This window comes from Natrix helvetica (genome assembly GCF_964273705.1).
Source record: "Natrix helvetica genome assembly, chromosome: 3".
In the NCBI taxonomy this organism is placed as follows: domain Eukaryota; kingdom Metazoa; phylum Chordata; class Lepidosauria; order Squamata; family Natricidae; genus Natrix; species Natrix helvetica.
In genome coordinates, this window is record NC_138549.1 from 73259942 (window position 1) to 73276977 (window position 17036).

At 35.7% G+C, this 17036-nt stretch overlaps 1 protein-coding gene across 1 annotated transcript; it reads left to right on the forward strand.

Moving 5' to 3' along the window:
- The first annotated feature begins 7202 nt into the window (after positions 1-7202).
- RGS1 (regulator of G protein signaling 1) lies at positions 7203-16726 on the forward strand. Its single transcript, XM_081947614.1, has 5 exons — positions 7203-7397; positions 10591-10677; positions 12047-12108; positions 13190-13353; positions 14361-16726. Exons 1-5 carry the CDS (start codon positions 7207-7209, stop codon positions 14544-14546), a joined length of 690 nt encoding a protein of 229 aa, XP_081803740.1. The 5' UTR covers positions 7203-7206; the 3' UTR covers positions 14547-16726.
- The last annotated feature ends 310 nt before the right edge of the window (positions 16727-17036 follow it).

Consider the following 17036-nt stretch of genomic DNA (forward strand, 5'->3'; position numbering starts at 1 on the left):
TGCTTCCCAACAACTGTCAAGAAAACTACATGAGTTTATCCACATAGTTGTCAAGAGTCAAAATTGAATTAAAGACACACATACACACACACACACAAACACACACACACATACCCAACACATAAGATTATACATTTCCATCTCTCTCTAGTCTAAACAAACTCAGAAATTCATTTTATTTTTATCTCTAAGAAAAGCCTCCCCGCTACTCAAAATAAGAAGCCTATATCCTCACAGTATTAATTACAGGAGGTAAAACTATACATTGAATTGTGGCAAACATTTCTTTTCTGTCCTTCTGCTTGCTTTGCACAACTCAGCCTAATTTTCCTATTTCTGAATAGAGCACTTTTTCTCATTCTTCATGTTTCCTTCCTGCATAATTCTACGTTGGGTTTGCCTATGATAACTCTTCTCGCCTTTCTGTTCAGAGACTGTGAGTTGTGGGTATGGGATTTCTTTAGTTTGCATTTAAAAGCAAAGTTATTGGATGTTACATGTTAAAAACCAGTAGAGGAACTATTTTCAAATGTTTTTCAAACTATTTTTGCAGTGTATTTTGACAAGGATAGTGTATGTGCAGAACTATTTGTTCAAATTGAATATATTCATGAAAATAATGAACATAAGATCATTGCATTGGGAAAATTTGCAAAATGTCTGTAAATTAAGCAGTTTCAAGAAAAAACTTTGCACTAAATATATATTTTAAAGCATACATGGGAAAATGTGTAAACTTGTAAGTTTAGTGAATCGCACCAATCAACAATTTCTGAAACCAAAAAAGAAGGAAGAAATTATATTTACCAATTTTTCTGTTCCCATCTGTGAAACAGCTTAGAAGAATGAAAGCTAGTAAAAACCATTCATTAAGGGGAGGTAACATATGACCTTCTCTTTCTTCCTTGGACAACTATTGCCTGCTGTGGCCTCTTGGTTCCAAGATTCATTGCAAGTCTAATAACAAGCCTATAATATTTAAACCAGTCCAAATCCACTAATGAGAGAATTTTCAGGGATTATGATAAGAAATGGACTTGCATAGTTTAGTTTAAACTTGCTGAAGAAAGAGGAACTGTAGCTTGCAGACTGGTCAGCATCTTTTCCTCATTCAAAAACCAACTCTAAGGAGGAAATGTCTGGGGATCTGAGCTCAATGTAGTAGTGGTATGAACCAGAGAACACCAGCCACAATTGGCTTTAAGCAAGCATAAAATATGTGTTAAACTTGGTGAAAGTTTCTGCTATTGTTCGTGGAAAACAGGATGATAAATAGAGCAAGTCAGAGACGGAGAGGGAGGGGAAAAAGGAGCAGTGGGAGATGGAGAGCAGAGGTGGGTTCCTACTGGTTCGGATCGGTTCGGCCGAACTGGTAGTAATTTGGCAGTCTGGGTCGCTTCCAGTTCCAGCTCCTCCTACACCTATGAACTGGTTCTCCTATGGTGCCACCATCTTGATTTTTAGTTCTGCGCATGTGCAGAACAATTTTCATTGCAGAAATGTAATCCCCCCCCCTTTTTATGTTTTGCACATGCCCAGACCTTTTTCAGGTGCAAATGCACACATGCATGGAATGCACGTTTGGCATGTGCACAAGCAAACTGAGCGCATGATGCAAAAAATTGTGCACACCAAACTGGCAGTAATGCCAGCAGCAACCCACCTCTGATGGATAGGGGTAAGGAGAAGAAGGAGAAGGGAAGACCTGTTTCTCAATTCACCTACTAATAGCCTTTGTATCAATAAATTATAGTATGGGCCAACAAGATATTTGTGGAAGGCAGTTCTTTCATTGAAATTGTCTGTCTCTGAGCAATTTCACATTGCAGTCCAGACTAATTCTCTTATTCTCTTTTTTTAGAGCAAAAATATGCTAATGGCCCATGATAGATTAAACCCAAATAAATCTAGTCTCCCACAGATTCAGATGAATTGACTCATATCCTTTCAATACCTTCCTGTTCTCTATGAAAATGTTGGGGACCGTTTATTAAACAAGTCTGCTGTATGTGGTTTGTTGTTTGCTTAGAAGCGTAATGAGGTTGTGCTGCAGGAAAGCCACCAGACTGATGACATTTATGTCACTGCTGCTATTGGGAGCATCCCTGTAAACGAGTTTACCTCAGCACAGATGAATGTACCAGGCGGTTAATGCGTTGGCTGGAAGCCACAGAGTTTTTCCAAATTCATTGTTTTCATTAATAAATTGCACCAACAGGATGTCACCAACAACAGTTTGGTTTCATTGATACTGTTAAACATAATTCAGTCAATAAAATCTTGACACCTCAGAAAGAAGCTGAAAGGTTTGGTGAGGTCAGAACATAGAGTGGAAGCACCACTCAAAAAATAGATGGGATAATAAGAGTTTCTACAAAAGAGCCTTGTAGAAACAGTTCTTTCCTAGTTTGAAAAGAAGCAACTAAAAGCAACTAAGTCCTTCTTTAAACATTCTCCCAGCAAAGTCCCCCTGTGAGGGAGATAGACAGCTTTAAAAGGTGTTGGTGGTTTTGGTGATGATAAATAGATGAGAGAGAGAGAGAGAGGGAGGGAGGGAGGGAGGGAGGGAGGGAGGGAGAGAGAGAGAGAGAGAGAGAGAGAGAGAGAGAGAGAGAGAGAGAGAGAGAGAGAGAGAGAGAGAGAGAGAGAGAGAGAGAGAGAGAGAGAGAGAGCCTGTTTCTGGCCTGGTTCCTTACTACTACATAACATCGTGTGATCTTGGCTTATTTGGGTAGGGTTTGCTTAGGAAAGGCTAACAACATGAAGTACTTAAGTTGGCTTTTGCTTTCTCTCACACACACATGCCAGCTTATTATACAGGCACATTAAACTTCTTCTGGCAAGGAACAAATTACATGAATTGAAACTATGGTTTATTTTATTGGCACTAACTTTATTAAATCCATTGCTATTTCTCATAATAGTGATCCATGATATGCAATTCTGGACAGTCTGAGGAGTACATTTTTGCTTGTTATTTATGTTTTGAAATTCCACACTTAAAAAAAATGCGTGAAGATCAGGACAAATAAAAGGGTGGGAAAAACAAAAAAATCTAAACTTTAAGGGCCATCTTAATAACATTTAAATTAAACTAATCAAACATCAATTCTCATACTGATAAGGAAGATGGTAAGCATTGTATGAATAATACTCAACAGCAAGGCCTCTCACTTTCCCAAAAGTGAAAGGTTGAGTTATTTTTCCATGAAGAAGAAAGGAGAAAGAGAACTACTTGTTACTACTTTGAATTGCTCTCTCACACGCAGATACACACAGACACTCATGTTTAAAAAGAAAGGCATTAGAATCCTCATACTGTCATCTGAAATTTCTTTGAGTACCTCAAAGTAATAGGTTGCTTGCTTCATTTGTTATTCATGTCTCATTCTGTTTGTTGCTACAAGGTTCTGAACAAAATTACTCTCCTTTTAGTAAAGACTTTGCCTTTGTCAACATTTTGTAGAAGGAAAGGTTGAGGCAAATATCCTTAAGACTTGGTAACAGTAGCTTATCTTGCTTGAGACAAAGAGGATTTAAGGTGCCCATAACACAGAGCTGATGCTCATGTTTATTTTTGGTTGTAAAACCATCCACACTCATCATCATTAGCCAGCATCAACACCCAACAATTGATTAGGGACATGGACCTGGCACATTACCAGATGAGCATATCCTAGTTTTCCTAAGCCTCTTTAAAAACACATATTGGAGCGTTCAATACATCATCTGTTTAATAACTATATAGAAACCCAAAGGGAAAGAATGGACACAGGTAGTCCTCAACCTACAACCACTTGTTTAACAACTGTTCAAAGTTATGACAGATTTATAAAAAGCTAAATATGGCCCATTCATGAAGTCATGACTGTTGCCTCATCCCCATGGTCATGTGGTGACCAGTTCGCATTTATGACCAGTTGTAGCATCCTGCACTCAGGTGACTAGTTTCTGACATTGTTCCCTGTTTCCAGCAAAAAAAAAAAACCATCAATTTGGAAGAATGGATTTGTTTATTGAAGACATGATTTACTTAACGACTGTAATGATGATCCACTTTACCAGTCTACAAAACTACAAAAGCAAAATGAAGGTTGAATTGAATTAGTCAGCATTTATTTCGGGAAATAGAAGGCCATTGAAAGTGTAAAAATGTGGAATGCTAGGATTCTGGAAAGCAAACAAACATTTAAAGACTCAGTATGATCCCAGAGCAACAACAGTGCAATCTGGTGCCTATTTATTCAGAAATAAAAATGAATATTTTTTTGTTTCTCTCTTTGTGAAGCCTCTAAAATATACCTAGGCATTTTAAGCATTCATATGACATGCACTGGACAATTTTTACAGTTTTTAGCACATTTCATATGTCAATATAGTAATTACAGAACTGATAATCCTGCCTATACCATAGTATCAATACACAAGCAATTATTTATGTCAATATGTAAAATAAGGCAATTGTACTGCTGTGCATAAATCCTAAAAAATTAATGACTGTTCTTAACAGCTAGTAGCTTGGCTGCACCCCAAATAGTGACTGTTCAGCTTTCCCTCCATTTATGTACTTGGGGACATTCCCAAAAGCATCAACAAACCCATATGGCTGTTTTGGCATGCCGAGTTTGGCATCCTACAGACTGACTCATCTTTTCTTTTTAAGAAAAGTACGTGAAGAGGGAAAACCCAACAGTCAGACTTGGTGTGCAGCCAGGCAGTAACTGTAAGTTCAGTGTGTGCTTCTCACATCCATTCTTCCTCCTCCTCCTCTTCCTCCTCCTCCTCCTCCTCTAAGCTGTCATGCCATATCGACAAATGAGAAAAGTCTTTTTTTCCCATTAGTATCAATGAAGAACTAATGATTCTCATCCACTTGTAGTTTGTGCTGTGATTCTTAGCACAGCAAAAGTGGGACAAGGTGGAACACATGATCCAGGAGAACAGAATATAACTGACTAATTTTCATCTTTTTCTTGCCTATCATGGAGTGTTTTTGAATTACAATAGATGAGTTTTTTTCAATAAAAGAGAATATTTGTAGCTCAGGATTGAAGTGCACTGACAATGTTACCCAGTTTGGGTAATGAAATGTCTGCAAGAAAACAACCAAGCTCAGAGACCACTAAGGACTCCTCAGATGAGGAATGTTTGAGGTAAATTTTGTGTAGAACAAAATCTTGATAGCTAAATTAGGATATAGACTATTTTAGGACAACAAATTATGATCAGGGCAGCCACAAATATGAATTGAGTTCTATAAAAACACACATCCCTTTCCCTTTAATATGTATGCTTTTCATCATTTGTTGTTTTCCAAACTGCAACTTAACAACCAGGCACAATTTGTCTCAATTAAGGGTTTCATTCGTTGCAAAGAAGCCTATTGCATCCCATATCCACAAATGGACAGAAGAAATGTTCTGAGTTCTCTAAATATTTATTCCACCCACTTGACGATTTTTTTTCTACCTCTCTTCACTTCAACCAACCAAAATAGTAATCTGAATACTCTGATATGGAAAGAAAAAATCCTCTCTGTTTTTTAAAAGAGAAAGATAAAGAAGATGGCCATGTTATGTAGTTGTCTTGGCAACAGTATGGAAGTGGTCTTTGTTCATTTGACGTGGAATTGTTTTTGACTTCCCAATCTAGTCAAGAATCTAGAGATTTCCCATTGATATAAGTCGAACCTTAGCATTTTGGGAGAGTCCCGCTCTGAGGGAGATGGGTGTTGGTTCAGAAATGTGAAAAATAAATAAATAAAAGTGTTGAGATCAACTAAGGACAGCTAAGTGCTGCTATTACCTTGCACCATATATTGTGCAAGACATTGTCTAAACCAAATTCCAGAGGATTCCAATTATTTATGGAAAATGAAAAGTACTATATATTTCCCATTAGTGGACTTTTCTCTTGAACATTTTGAAAAAGGTGGTAAGGTTTTATTCAGAAGCAATTGCTATGAAGAGGACATAGGCCTAACACTGGTGTTAACTTATAATTATTAATTCTGTTGAAAAATTAACTAAAGAACATTTAAAAAATTATCCCAAAGGTGATTTTTCAGGAGGCAACTGGACTTTCTTATTTTTTTCTTTTGAAGACGTTTTGCTTCTCATCCAAGAAGCTTCTTCAGCTCTGACAGCATAATAGAGAATGGAATCCTGTCAGTGCTGAAGAAACTTCTTGGATGAGAAGCGAAACGTCTTCAAAAGAAAAAGAAGAAAGTCCAGTTATCTCCTGAAAAATCACCTTTGGGATATGATTTGGATGACTGAGAATCTCTACAGACTTTTAAATAAATTTAGTTCATCAATAATATTAGTTAGTTGTTAAATTTTATGCTGCCCATCACACTCTTATTAGGTCTAGTGTTGATGTGGAAAGTAAAGGCAAAAATGGTCCAAGGGGACGAACACTTGAGGCAGAGGTGGGTTCCTATGGGTTTGGATCAGTTTGGCCGAGTAGGTAGTAACTCGGCCACCCATACATCTGAACCGGTTCTATTGGCGGTGCCTATGGCAGTGCCATCTTGTTTTTTGCTTCTGCACATGTGCAGAAGCAATTTGTTAACTATTGCGCATGCGTGCATGTGTGCACCGAGCGTGCACTAAGCACACACCAAACAGACATCAATTGCATGCGCCCGAAGCACATCCCTGAGCAAACTGGCAGTAAAAGAATCTGGAACCCACCCCTGACCTGAGGCTGTGACTCCTTAGCTGGGAGAGTGACTCTATGGATCCAAGGAACAACATCAAAGCTTCCTGTGCAGAAGGGTGCTTTGCTAGGAACAGCTAATGTCCTGCACAGAACCCTAAAAATTCCCAGGTCTCTGATGCAGAACCCAAGACTGAGGAATACCACATACCACCCATAAGAGTGAGAAGGGTTTTTTAAAAAAATTATTTAAATTATTAACCAGCTTTTTATTTATATGTGAATTAGTAGCACTTATAATAAATGACTATATGACAGTTTTGATCTTTGATTGTAAACAGGTAGAGAATTCTTGTAAGAAATATTTTTTTAAAAAAAGTTTAGCTTCTGAGACCTGTCCTAGCCAGTTTAACAGCAACCAATGGTTGTATTTCATTTTATTTTTTAAAAAAAGTCCCAAAGTCTACTTATGTCATCAGACGGTTAAAAAAAAGGAAGTGTTCTCTGCTTGTGGGAAAGACGCTTCTTTCTTACAAAGCAGGTGATATGAGTCAGTGTATAAAGCCATCAGCTTTGCAAGAGGTTACATCTTTAGATGTTAGGACCGTAGGAGCATTGCAACCTAAAGCGAGACAACGAAAAATGCCTTGGCTGTTTATGTGGCATACTGCTTCAGATGAAATCAAGACATGTGAGATTGCAGGCAGCAAAGATCACCGAAAGAAGACAAAGGCTTTGTAAGTGTATCTTCCCTTTGTTAAAATTTATTTAAAAACATACTTAAGAAAAGTGTCTTCAACTCAGGTTTCATTACTGGATTTTGGACCCCAATTTGGCAAAAGTACGGTCTCCAACTGTTTTGCAGGGTTCCTGTTTATTTCAAGGCAGGAATCCAAATTGTGAATCAAAAATCTGAAGAACATCAGTTTTGGGTCGTAAATTCTGGATGATCAATTGAAAGTGAGGAATTTGGGTTTATGCTCAGTAAGTCAAATAAAACTGATAATCATCCATTTTCATAAATCAAACTAAAGTCAGTAATTAACAAAATGTATCTTTGTTTAAGCCTTAATGGGAGAGATGATAGAGAAGAGGAATAGAACAGAATGAAGGAATTAATATTTGAATAAATGTCATACTAGTCAAAGTCTGTACAGAAAACTTTGTTTTAAGCAGTTTGTTTTTTTAAAAAAAAATCAGTATTTTCATTTCTTAAAAGAATACACCTGCATTTTTAGACAGTATTTGGAGTTTTTTTTTTTAAGGGATCAAACTTTTAGTGTTCTTATGAATGAGTACAGGATACTTTCTATGCCTGTTTGTGTATGTGTGAGTGTATATATGTGCACTTACCAGAGAAGCCTTTTTAGCTTAAAGCCACAGTGGTTTCCCTAGGCTTTTATTTTTGTGGTGGTCTTAGCTAAAGCAGCAGCAGAATGCCATGGTTTGTTTTTTTATGTGTGTGAAAGAAAACTCTTTGACTCTTAGACGGAAATTATTTTGTCCTGCCACCCACTCAACCAATCTTAGTATTTTCTCACACATGGGTACCTAAGGAAAGAACATGAAACATTTCAGAACAGTTATGACAAATTTTTAAAAACTGCTTAAAACTCTGCATATGTGTCATCTTCAAGTGGCTGAAATGGAGGCAAACTTGAACATTCAACAATTGTTCAAACCCCACAGACTCTGCTAAACCTCTTTTTATACTTCTACTTCTGGATTAGTGAGTGTCAAATGGTAGAGTAATCCTACAGTAAAGCACTGTGAATGGAGATGATTGGTAAATTATTCATTGTATCCCTGAGGGGCCTCCTGTTCCTGCCTGATCTGTATGATTATAGAGCAGAATGAATGTACTCTGCAACCAAACAGTAGCATCTGTCAGGATGAAAGAAGTTATTAGTCATAGCACCTGCCCTCTGGAATTTCCTCCCCTCCCATCAGAGATCCAAATGGTTCCCACCTTTAGATTGCAAACCTGGTTATTTCCCCAGGTTTTGGTTAGTATAACCCTCTATGGAGATTTCATGATTTCTTTCTTCTTTCTTTCTTTCTTTCTTTCTTTCTTTCTTTCTTTCTTTCTTTCTCTTTCTTTCTTTCTTTCTTTCTCTTTCTTTCTTTCTTTCTTTCTTTCTTTCTTTCTTTCTTTCTTCTTTTTATTCTTACAATGTTGAATGCCATCCAAAGCCTATATAGAATTGGGCACCATTTTAAAAGGTTATAAATAATGTGATCATTAATTTAATATTAAATTTTAATTTAAATGAATGTACTAAATGTTAATTTAATAAATAATAGATTATTTAAAATAATAATAAGGTCATAATCAATTTAATAAATAAGATGGTTAGAATTACAATCATGAATCATAAAAATTTATTTCTCTTCTTCCTCTATTGTCCTTCTGATTTGATCCCATTTATAGATCTAAAAAGAGAATGGTAGAATAAGTTTAGTCAAGGCAGAGGTGGCTTGGAATCTTCAGACATAAGGATCTTTGACAAGGCCTTCAGCCTTCAAAAAAAATTGCCATGGTGTACTGAAGGATTAAGGTGTGCCCATAGATGAACCTAGACCTGTACCTAGAATAGAAAGCAATGAGGATGGACTGGAAGGTAGAATTCGATTGTAAATCAGTCCCGCAGACAATTTCAATGTGTACAGATTAAGGCAATCTCTAGATTATAGCAAAAAAGTATGAAAAAAATCTATATCTGCTGCCAACTAGTGGCCAATTCTAATTCAAATCAGTAATTCAGTAATTCAAATCTGATAGCCTTATCTTTAGAGAATACTCTGAACCAATACTGACGTCTTCCATGATTGCAACTGGTAGCAACAATCTTTGGACATCAGAAGACATATTTTCAGCCTTTGGAACTTCTACTACATGAAGTATTTTAAAATATATCTCATGAAGGATCAAATGCCAGACTGTAAAACAGCCTGGAGCACAAAGACTGAATTTAGATGATAAGATACACAAATGAAGGAATTACCAAGTTTAGAAAAGCTATATAATAACATTTACTCATTGTAAAAACACTTTTAAATTTACTCTATGTATATTAAACTTGAAAGATGTCCCTCTGGAATTAGTATTATTTATTAATGAAAAAAATGTACATATGACTAGCTTGCAGTTTCCATACATTAAAAAACAGACTACTGTTTGTTAAATTCAAATCCATAGTTTTAACTTTGATCAACAAATTAAAATGTTTAGCATTATGTCTTTATAGATATAAATTGCTACATAAGTATTCTAATTAATTTAGTTCTTCCAAAGTCATATTAAATTTATTTCTGTAGAAATAAGCTAAGGGGGGGGGGGGGGATCAGAAGAATCACTTTCTTTGGGTTCTGAGCAAATTGGCCTGAATAGCAATGAAGCTCAATTAATCTGAATGATAGAATTTGCTTCTCCAGATGTTTGTTTGGAGTTTGAAAGTCATCTTAGCCATCTTATTGTAAGAAACTGGCCCATATCAAAAATATTCTGACATTGATACTAACTGCTGTATTTTGCACAGAATGATTACTTCATGAAGGTCCATAAGAATAATATGTTTTCCTCAGATCAGTGGTGGGATTCAAACATTTTTACTACCAGTTCTATGGGCGTGGTGTGACTTACTGGTAGGGGAAGGATACTGTAAAATCTCCATTCGTCTCAATCAGTTGGGACTCAGGAGGCAGATAATAGATGTGGGCAGGGCCAGTCAGAAGTGGCATTTACCAGGTTCTTCTAACTACTCAAAATTTCCACTGCCAGTTTTCCAGAACTGGTCAGAACCTTCTGAATATCACCTCTGCCTCAGATGCTTATATTACAACTTTCTTGGAATTATTGATATGTTTCTGCAAAAGACTACTATATTTATTCACAGTAAATGAGTAACTATATTCTCTAATTTGTTTTAGGGGTGTGGAAAGCAAAAAATATTTCATGGGTCTTGTGCGGCCTGTTGGATCAGCTGACATGAAATACTCTAGCTCAAGAGATGTAATGTAAGTATAAGATTATATTGTTATAATTGTGGTATCATGTAGGGCAAACAAAGTTGGAAAGAAAACACATCCATACCATGTGACTTGCTCATTAATTTCACAAGACTGAGTGCACTGAAGCTGTGTGAATCCTTCCGTGCCAAAGAGGAATGAGCAAAAATTAGGAAGGGCTAGTAAGTAAGAAAGACTTATTTTGGCATATTTAAAACATCTCTGTAAGCCAATAGAAAATCATTTTACCATTGAAGGCAAGAGTCATAGTGATGACCCTTCATCTTACCCATTGAACTAAGAGGGCTAGCAGTAATATCTTACTTCAAAAATGGTGAAGGATACCTGATGATAGGATGCTAGTTTATGAAATGTAGTGCATGTTACCTTGAACATAACTCATCTTCCATCAGAGACAGAACACAATTTGTTCATTCTTCCCAGCATCTGCTACCATAATGCCCAAGACTTAATTATGCAAAAATTTAAAGATAGATCTGAGCTGCATACATTGAGATCAGAGTGTTTCTGCCTTTGTGCAGCCATGTTCAGAAACTTGGCAGCTGCATCTCTTAGACTTATTTATATCTATCTTCTGTGATTGCAGGAGAAAATGGGGACCAGAAATAAATGGAACTTATTCTGAGATTCAGTTCAAAGAATTCTCAAGTTGAACTAGAGAAGAGCCTTTAAATTGCTTTCAAAAACCAGTTGTGAAGTCTATAGCAATAGCACTTAGACTTATGTACCACTTCACAGTGCTTTAGTCTGCAATATCGCATTCTAACCATTGTGCCACCAGGACTCGGTGTATAAATACAGGGGAGTCTGAGGTTGATTTTCTTTCCATACTTTTGGTTTCATTTCATTTTAGGAAAAGACTTAGGATGAGACTCAATCAGGGAAATATTATCAGTGCCCCTTCATGCTTTCCTAGGTAACACTGGTTCAATGAACCAGGCAGAATATTATCTGGGGGAAAAGATAGGATGCAAACATGGCTTATAAATATATCCTATTATACTCAAATTTCTCACTGATAGCATTGAAATATAGTTGGCAGAAAACCTAACTCATTTTAGTACTCATTTTAATTTCCTAATCTTGTTTTGTTTTTTTAGATTTTTCTGTTTCTTTTGTTTTTAAGTATGCATTATCTGAGACAAAACTCTGTCAAAGAGAAAGATGGGGTAGAAGATAATTAAATAAGAAGTATTAAAATTGTTTACTAAATATAAACCTTTAAAAAATGTTTTAAAATGTTTACCTCTCCCACCTCTCCTTTGTCACTGCACAGACATCAAGCACGTACAACAATGTCTCTTTTCCAGGGAAGGCCTCTCTATTTCAAATAGTTTGCATTTTTATGTCATTTCAGGCTTTCTGCAAAAGAAGTTATCCAGTGGTCCCAGTCCCTAGAAAAGCTTCTCGCAACCCAGGGTAAGCATTTCTTTCTAATGACTTGGAGTATATAACCTTGAAAAGAAACTTAAAAAATGCAGCTATCACTTTCTTAAAATATGCCTTGACTGAAAAGCATAATCCAGAGCACTGGTGTCCTTCAGATATTTAAAAAAACAACTAATTCAATTTATTCAATAAAATATTCTAAGCCCTGGTTTAATGACTTTTCATATGTACACATGGGCACATACTATACATCCAAACCATATTTTTTGACACTAATGGAGACTATTATTGTGTATATACAGTGATAACTTGATAATCAACTGCTTTGAAATCCATTCAACTTGGTATTCAACACGTTTTGATGCAAACATTTTGTCCCAGTACTCGTTGTTTGGTACTCAACACACAAGGCAGAAGTTATCAATATCAGCTGCCTTGTGACTCAGTATTTATTCCTTATGGGAAAATTATGTTTGTTTTTTGTACTCATCAGACCTCCTGGAACCAATTAATTATGAGCACTGAGAGGTTTGATGGTATATTGATTACTATTGTTAATTCTGATCTTTTTGAAGAGACAACATTAAACAAGATAGTTTTTGTCTTTGTCTTTTGCATTTATGATAAATTGCAGAAGATTGCTGATTTGTGTTTGTAGCATTCCAGCACCTTTCTATTTAGAAAACAACTAATTCCAGCTGTCCTATCATTTCTGTAAAATATTGGTAGGATGTTCGTTTTTTCTTCCTTCAACCTATTTATAATCATTGATTGAATTAACTGAGAAATTGCTCTCAAGCTGATCACTTGATTCTTTTTAGAGAACTCATTAATAACTCACCTTGTATTTTGGATAACTCAAATAACTCAAATCTGATATTTGAACAAAATATCAAATTTGCTTGTAATAGAGTAAAAAAAAAGTTCAAAAATAGTTCAAAAAGACTGAAGTAATCAAAGTCCATAAACTTTCTGGTGACCTTTTTCCCTTTCTATTTTCTAATATTATACTACAAGTTTGCAGAAATATTGTATATTTTCAGATTAGATTGCCCCACCTAATTTAGAGCAATGACTAAAATCATGTTAATGGTTTTTTTTTTCACTGTAGGTGGTCAAGAGGCATTCAGAGAATTTTTGAAATCAGAATTCAGTGATGAAAACATTGAGTTTTGGCTGGCATGTGAAGACTACAGGAAAACACAGGCTAATTGTTTACATGGCAAAGCAGAAAAGATTTACCAAGAGTTTGTCAAGTCAGATGCCAGAAAACAAGTAAGCACTAAATCAATCAATCAATCGACTGAATAATTGGAGTGGAACATTCATTTACTAAGAGAATCATTTTCACATAGTGAAATTTATTTTACCAAAGATTATTTATCAAAGATTGATTTTTGTATCACTTCATTGTTTTCCTCCCTTTTATCATGAAATAAAAGACAGTGTAGCCCCATGGGAGGTTGAGGTCCTACAGTCATGAACAGACTATTTGCCTTATGTTAAGAATGAAATCCTGGCATCATTATTTAATTTGCTATTTATGCCAGGGGTCCCAACAATCTGGTCCATGGATCAGCATTGGGCTGCAAGAGAAACTGAGCTACTGAAACAAAGCCTCATCCGCAGGACGTAGGTAGCATGTGAAATCACACCCCTCCAGTCCGTGGAAAAAACTCTTCCCACAGAACCACTCCCTGTTGCCCAAAAGATTGGAATTTTTTTGCTTATTTATGCCATAAGCCCTCAATTACATGAGACTGCTTGCAAATTATTTGAACTGTATCAGTTATATGCATATTGAATTGTAAGTGACTATATTGCCATTTGCAATATACTGCTGAGGTCATTATGAAATGGGTTTCTAAACTGTGCTCAGCTTTATATGCTGTCAAGAAAAAACATGCCCAGCAATAAATCATAAACTATGGGCTAACAAAGCATAAATCATCTTTGTTTCTTGTCTCAATCTCATAATCTTAAACGTATACCTTTATAGGCTATCCCAGCCCCTCCAACATTTTTTTTCAAGATTCCAAAGTCCAAGGGGTACATGGCATAACTATACCAATTTTATTTATTACATTTATATGTCCGCCATCTCACAGTATCAGTGAACTGAGAAATATAAATTTTGTTTTGGGATTGATCTCATTTCTCAATAACTGCTCAAAGGTGTAATGTAGCAATTATTCAGATTGCATTGAGTTTGACTTTAAACATTACTGTATCATTGGGATACTTTTTACAAAGATGTTGAAATTTCATTTTGTTCTGTCCAGATCAACATTGACTTTCACATACGAAAATCTGTAGCTAAGAAAGTTCAAGATCCCACACCTTCAAGTTTTGATGAGGCTCAGAGACTTATATATGTATTGATGGAGAGAGACTCTTATCCAAGATTCCTTAAATCTCAACATTATCATAACCTTCTAAACAAGGTTCAAAGCAACCATGTCAAGTGAAAACTGAGGATCAGCTTTGAAGCTTCAAGAGTTGATGTGCTTCAGTACTCTAAGTGGGACTGTTGGAACTAAGATGGCAAGGAAATGATGGAACTCTTAAAACAAGAGATGCAATCTGTCAAGTTGAAGTGTCTGGAACACCCTTTATAAGGAGAAAGAAGAAGGAAGAAAAAGAAAAAGAGACAATGCTGCCTTGAAACTGGTCAGCTAAGGTTCACTTTGTACACACTTCTAATATTCTTTCAAGTGACACTTATCAAATGTTGTGAACAGAAAAGTTTTGAAAAGTTAATTGCACAGCTATCAAGACAAATTTTAGGCTATTTACATTGTGTGCATTATTTCCTTCTTAAGCATTTGATGTGGTAGAGCTAGATGTATGACCAGATTCCCTTGAAAGGTATTGCTTGTGAGGTATAAGGAGTATAATGAGTGCAAAGCTGTGCTTTCACTTTATGCTCCATGGCTCAGGCAAATTGATGCAAATCATACTTGCATAGACTCAAGAGACAAGCATGTACGTATATATGAACAATCCTAAAGCTGATCTAAGCTTTACAAATAAGTTTTGACTTTAGCACAAATCATTGTCAGATATTATTTGTTCATGAGAAATGTTAGGAAGTACAATATTGTTCAAGACAATTGTTTCATGGTCTCTAAGGCATAAATTCCAAACCCTCTGTTAAAGAATTTGGAAAACAACCTGGTATTCACAACAACCTTGATTAACAACCCCACCCCCCAGGGATTACAAAACCATGGAGTTTTTCAAACATACAAGTTTTAATACATGTTTAGCAGGCTGGGACAATTTGTTGGGATGCTTTGTTAAATCTAATTCATATTGACAATACATGACCAGCTCAAAAGCCTACGGTTAAAAAAAGTGTCCCCTTATTCATTGTTTCAAATGAAAAAAAAGCTCATTATCCCAAAAGAAGACTAGAAGGGGTACTGATTTTATCTGCTATAAGTCAATAAATTATTTCTCTCCTAGTGATATATGTGCTTGCACAATCTGGTGTGTGGATTGTTGATGATGATGATAAACTATTTCAAGTCCCCTACTATTCCTTCTATGGGTACTTTCTCTTTCAAATAGAGTTGGACTTATTGGCTCTTCCAATAGAGGATATCTTCAAAGTCAGATCTGGTCTCTGTAAAGTCAGACACATGGCCTCATTCCCAAGAACTCTTCCTACTCACTCCCTGAAAAGCTGAACTGTGATTTATTGGTTTGTTCTTCTATTAGTTGGACTCTGAATTCAAACAATACTCGACTGATATATTTCCAGACACTCTTACTCTTGTTGTTGTTGTTGTTGTTGTTGTTGTTGTTGTTGTTGTTTTGCAACTAATGGGCAACTAATGGAAGTATATCCCATCAGAACATTGTCATTCCTTTGGTTCAAATTTATTTCATCTTAGCCATTAAAACTGTGGGGAATGGAGGAAAATATATCCAAAATAGACTTGTCCAGATACCACTCTGCTTGAAGGAGAGATGAGAGATGGCCAGCCACCCAGCAAATAAGCTGAACTTGTCTTTCAACAGCTTTGATTTTACAACTAGTGAATTTAAAGAAGTTTATGGAATGAAAATTAACAAACTCTGGATGCACAGATACATATACAATCATATGCACAGATACATATACAATCATACACATTTGCTCACATAACATCATATAGCTGTGAGTAATGTAAGATTGTGGTTGAAGGTTTTGGAGTAAAGATCATATGATTTGGGGACAATTACTTTCTTCCCCAATTGCCTACATTCATCTTTCTACATTGTTCTGAAGAGCATCCTTGTCTTCCAGAAGAGATTCAGAGGGAAGTTGCTACAAAGAGGAGAAAGAGGCAAACTATCTTTATGTGTATGGGCTGGTACAAACTGTTTTAATTTAGCTCATATCCAAGCCATTATATTTAGATGTTTTAGCCCTTGCTCTTAAAATAATTATTACTAGCCCCAGTATATCCCATTAAATATATGCAGTATGTATTTTGATATCCATGATTTATGAATCTGAGTGTATTGTTTATTTCTGTAAATATTGATAGACTGGAACTTGATTTTCTGTCAATATAAGCTAATATTTAAGTAAGTGTGTACTAGCTATTTGTAAGTGATGTTCATATTTTGTGCATTACAAATTGTAAACATAACTAATGCCCACTAGATTAAAACATATTGTATTAAAATATATTATAATCATTTGTGTTTTGGTAACTTTTTTCCCTTTGTTATTAACAACTTTGAAAAGCGTATCAAGCTTAATATTCAACATGATGGATAGAAATGAATTATGCAGGTATGTTTAGCAATTGGAAATAATTTGTAATGACAGATCTCTTGAATCTACAGGGCTATTTTCCTTTTCCAGCATTTCAGGTCATGTCATGCTTACTCAGCTTTATTAATTTAACTACAAGAAAGGCTGAACCATTAAAAAAAAGTCTAAACTTGTACACGTATAGCTG

Coding starts and splice junctions, on each gene's coding strand:
- RGS1 (XM_081947614.1), top strand. CDS start 7,207: ATGAGTCAGTGTATAAAGCCATCAGCTTTGCAAGAGGTTACATCTTTA. Junction 7,398..10,590: donor CGAAAGAAGACAAAGGCTTT/GTAAGTGTATCT, acceptor AATTTGTTTTAG/GGGTGTGGAAAGCAAAAAAT. Junction 13,354..14,360: donor AGTCAGATGCCAGAAAACAA/GTAAGCACTAAA, acceptor TGTTCTGTCCAG/ATCAACATTGACTTTCACAT.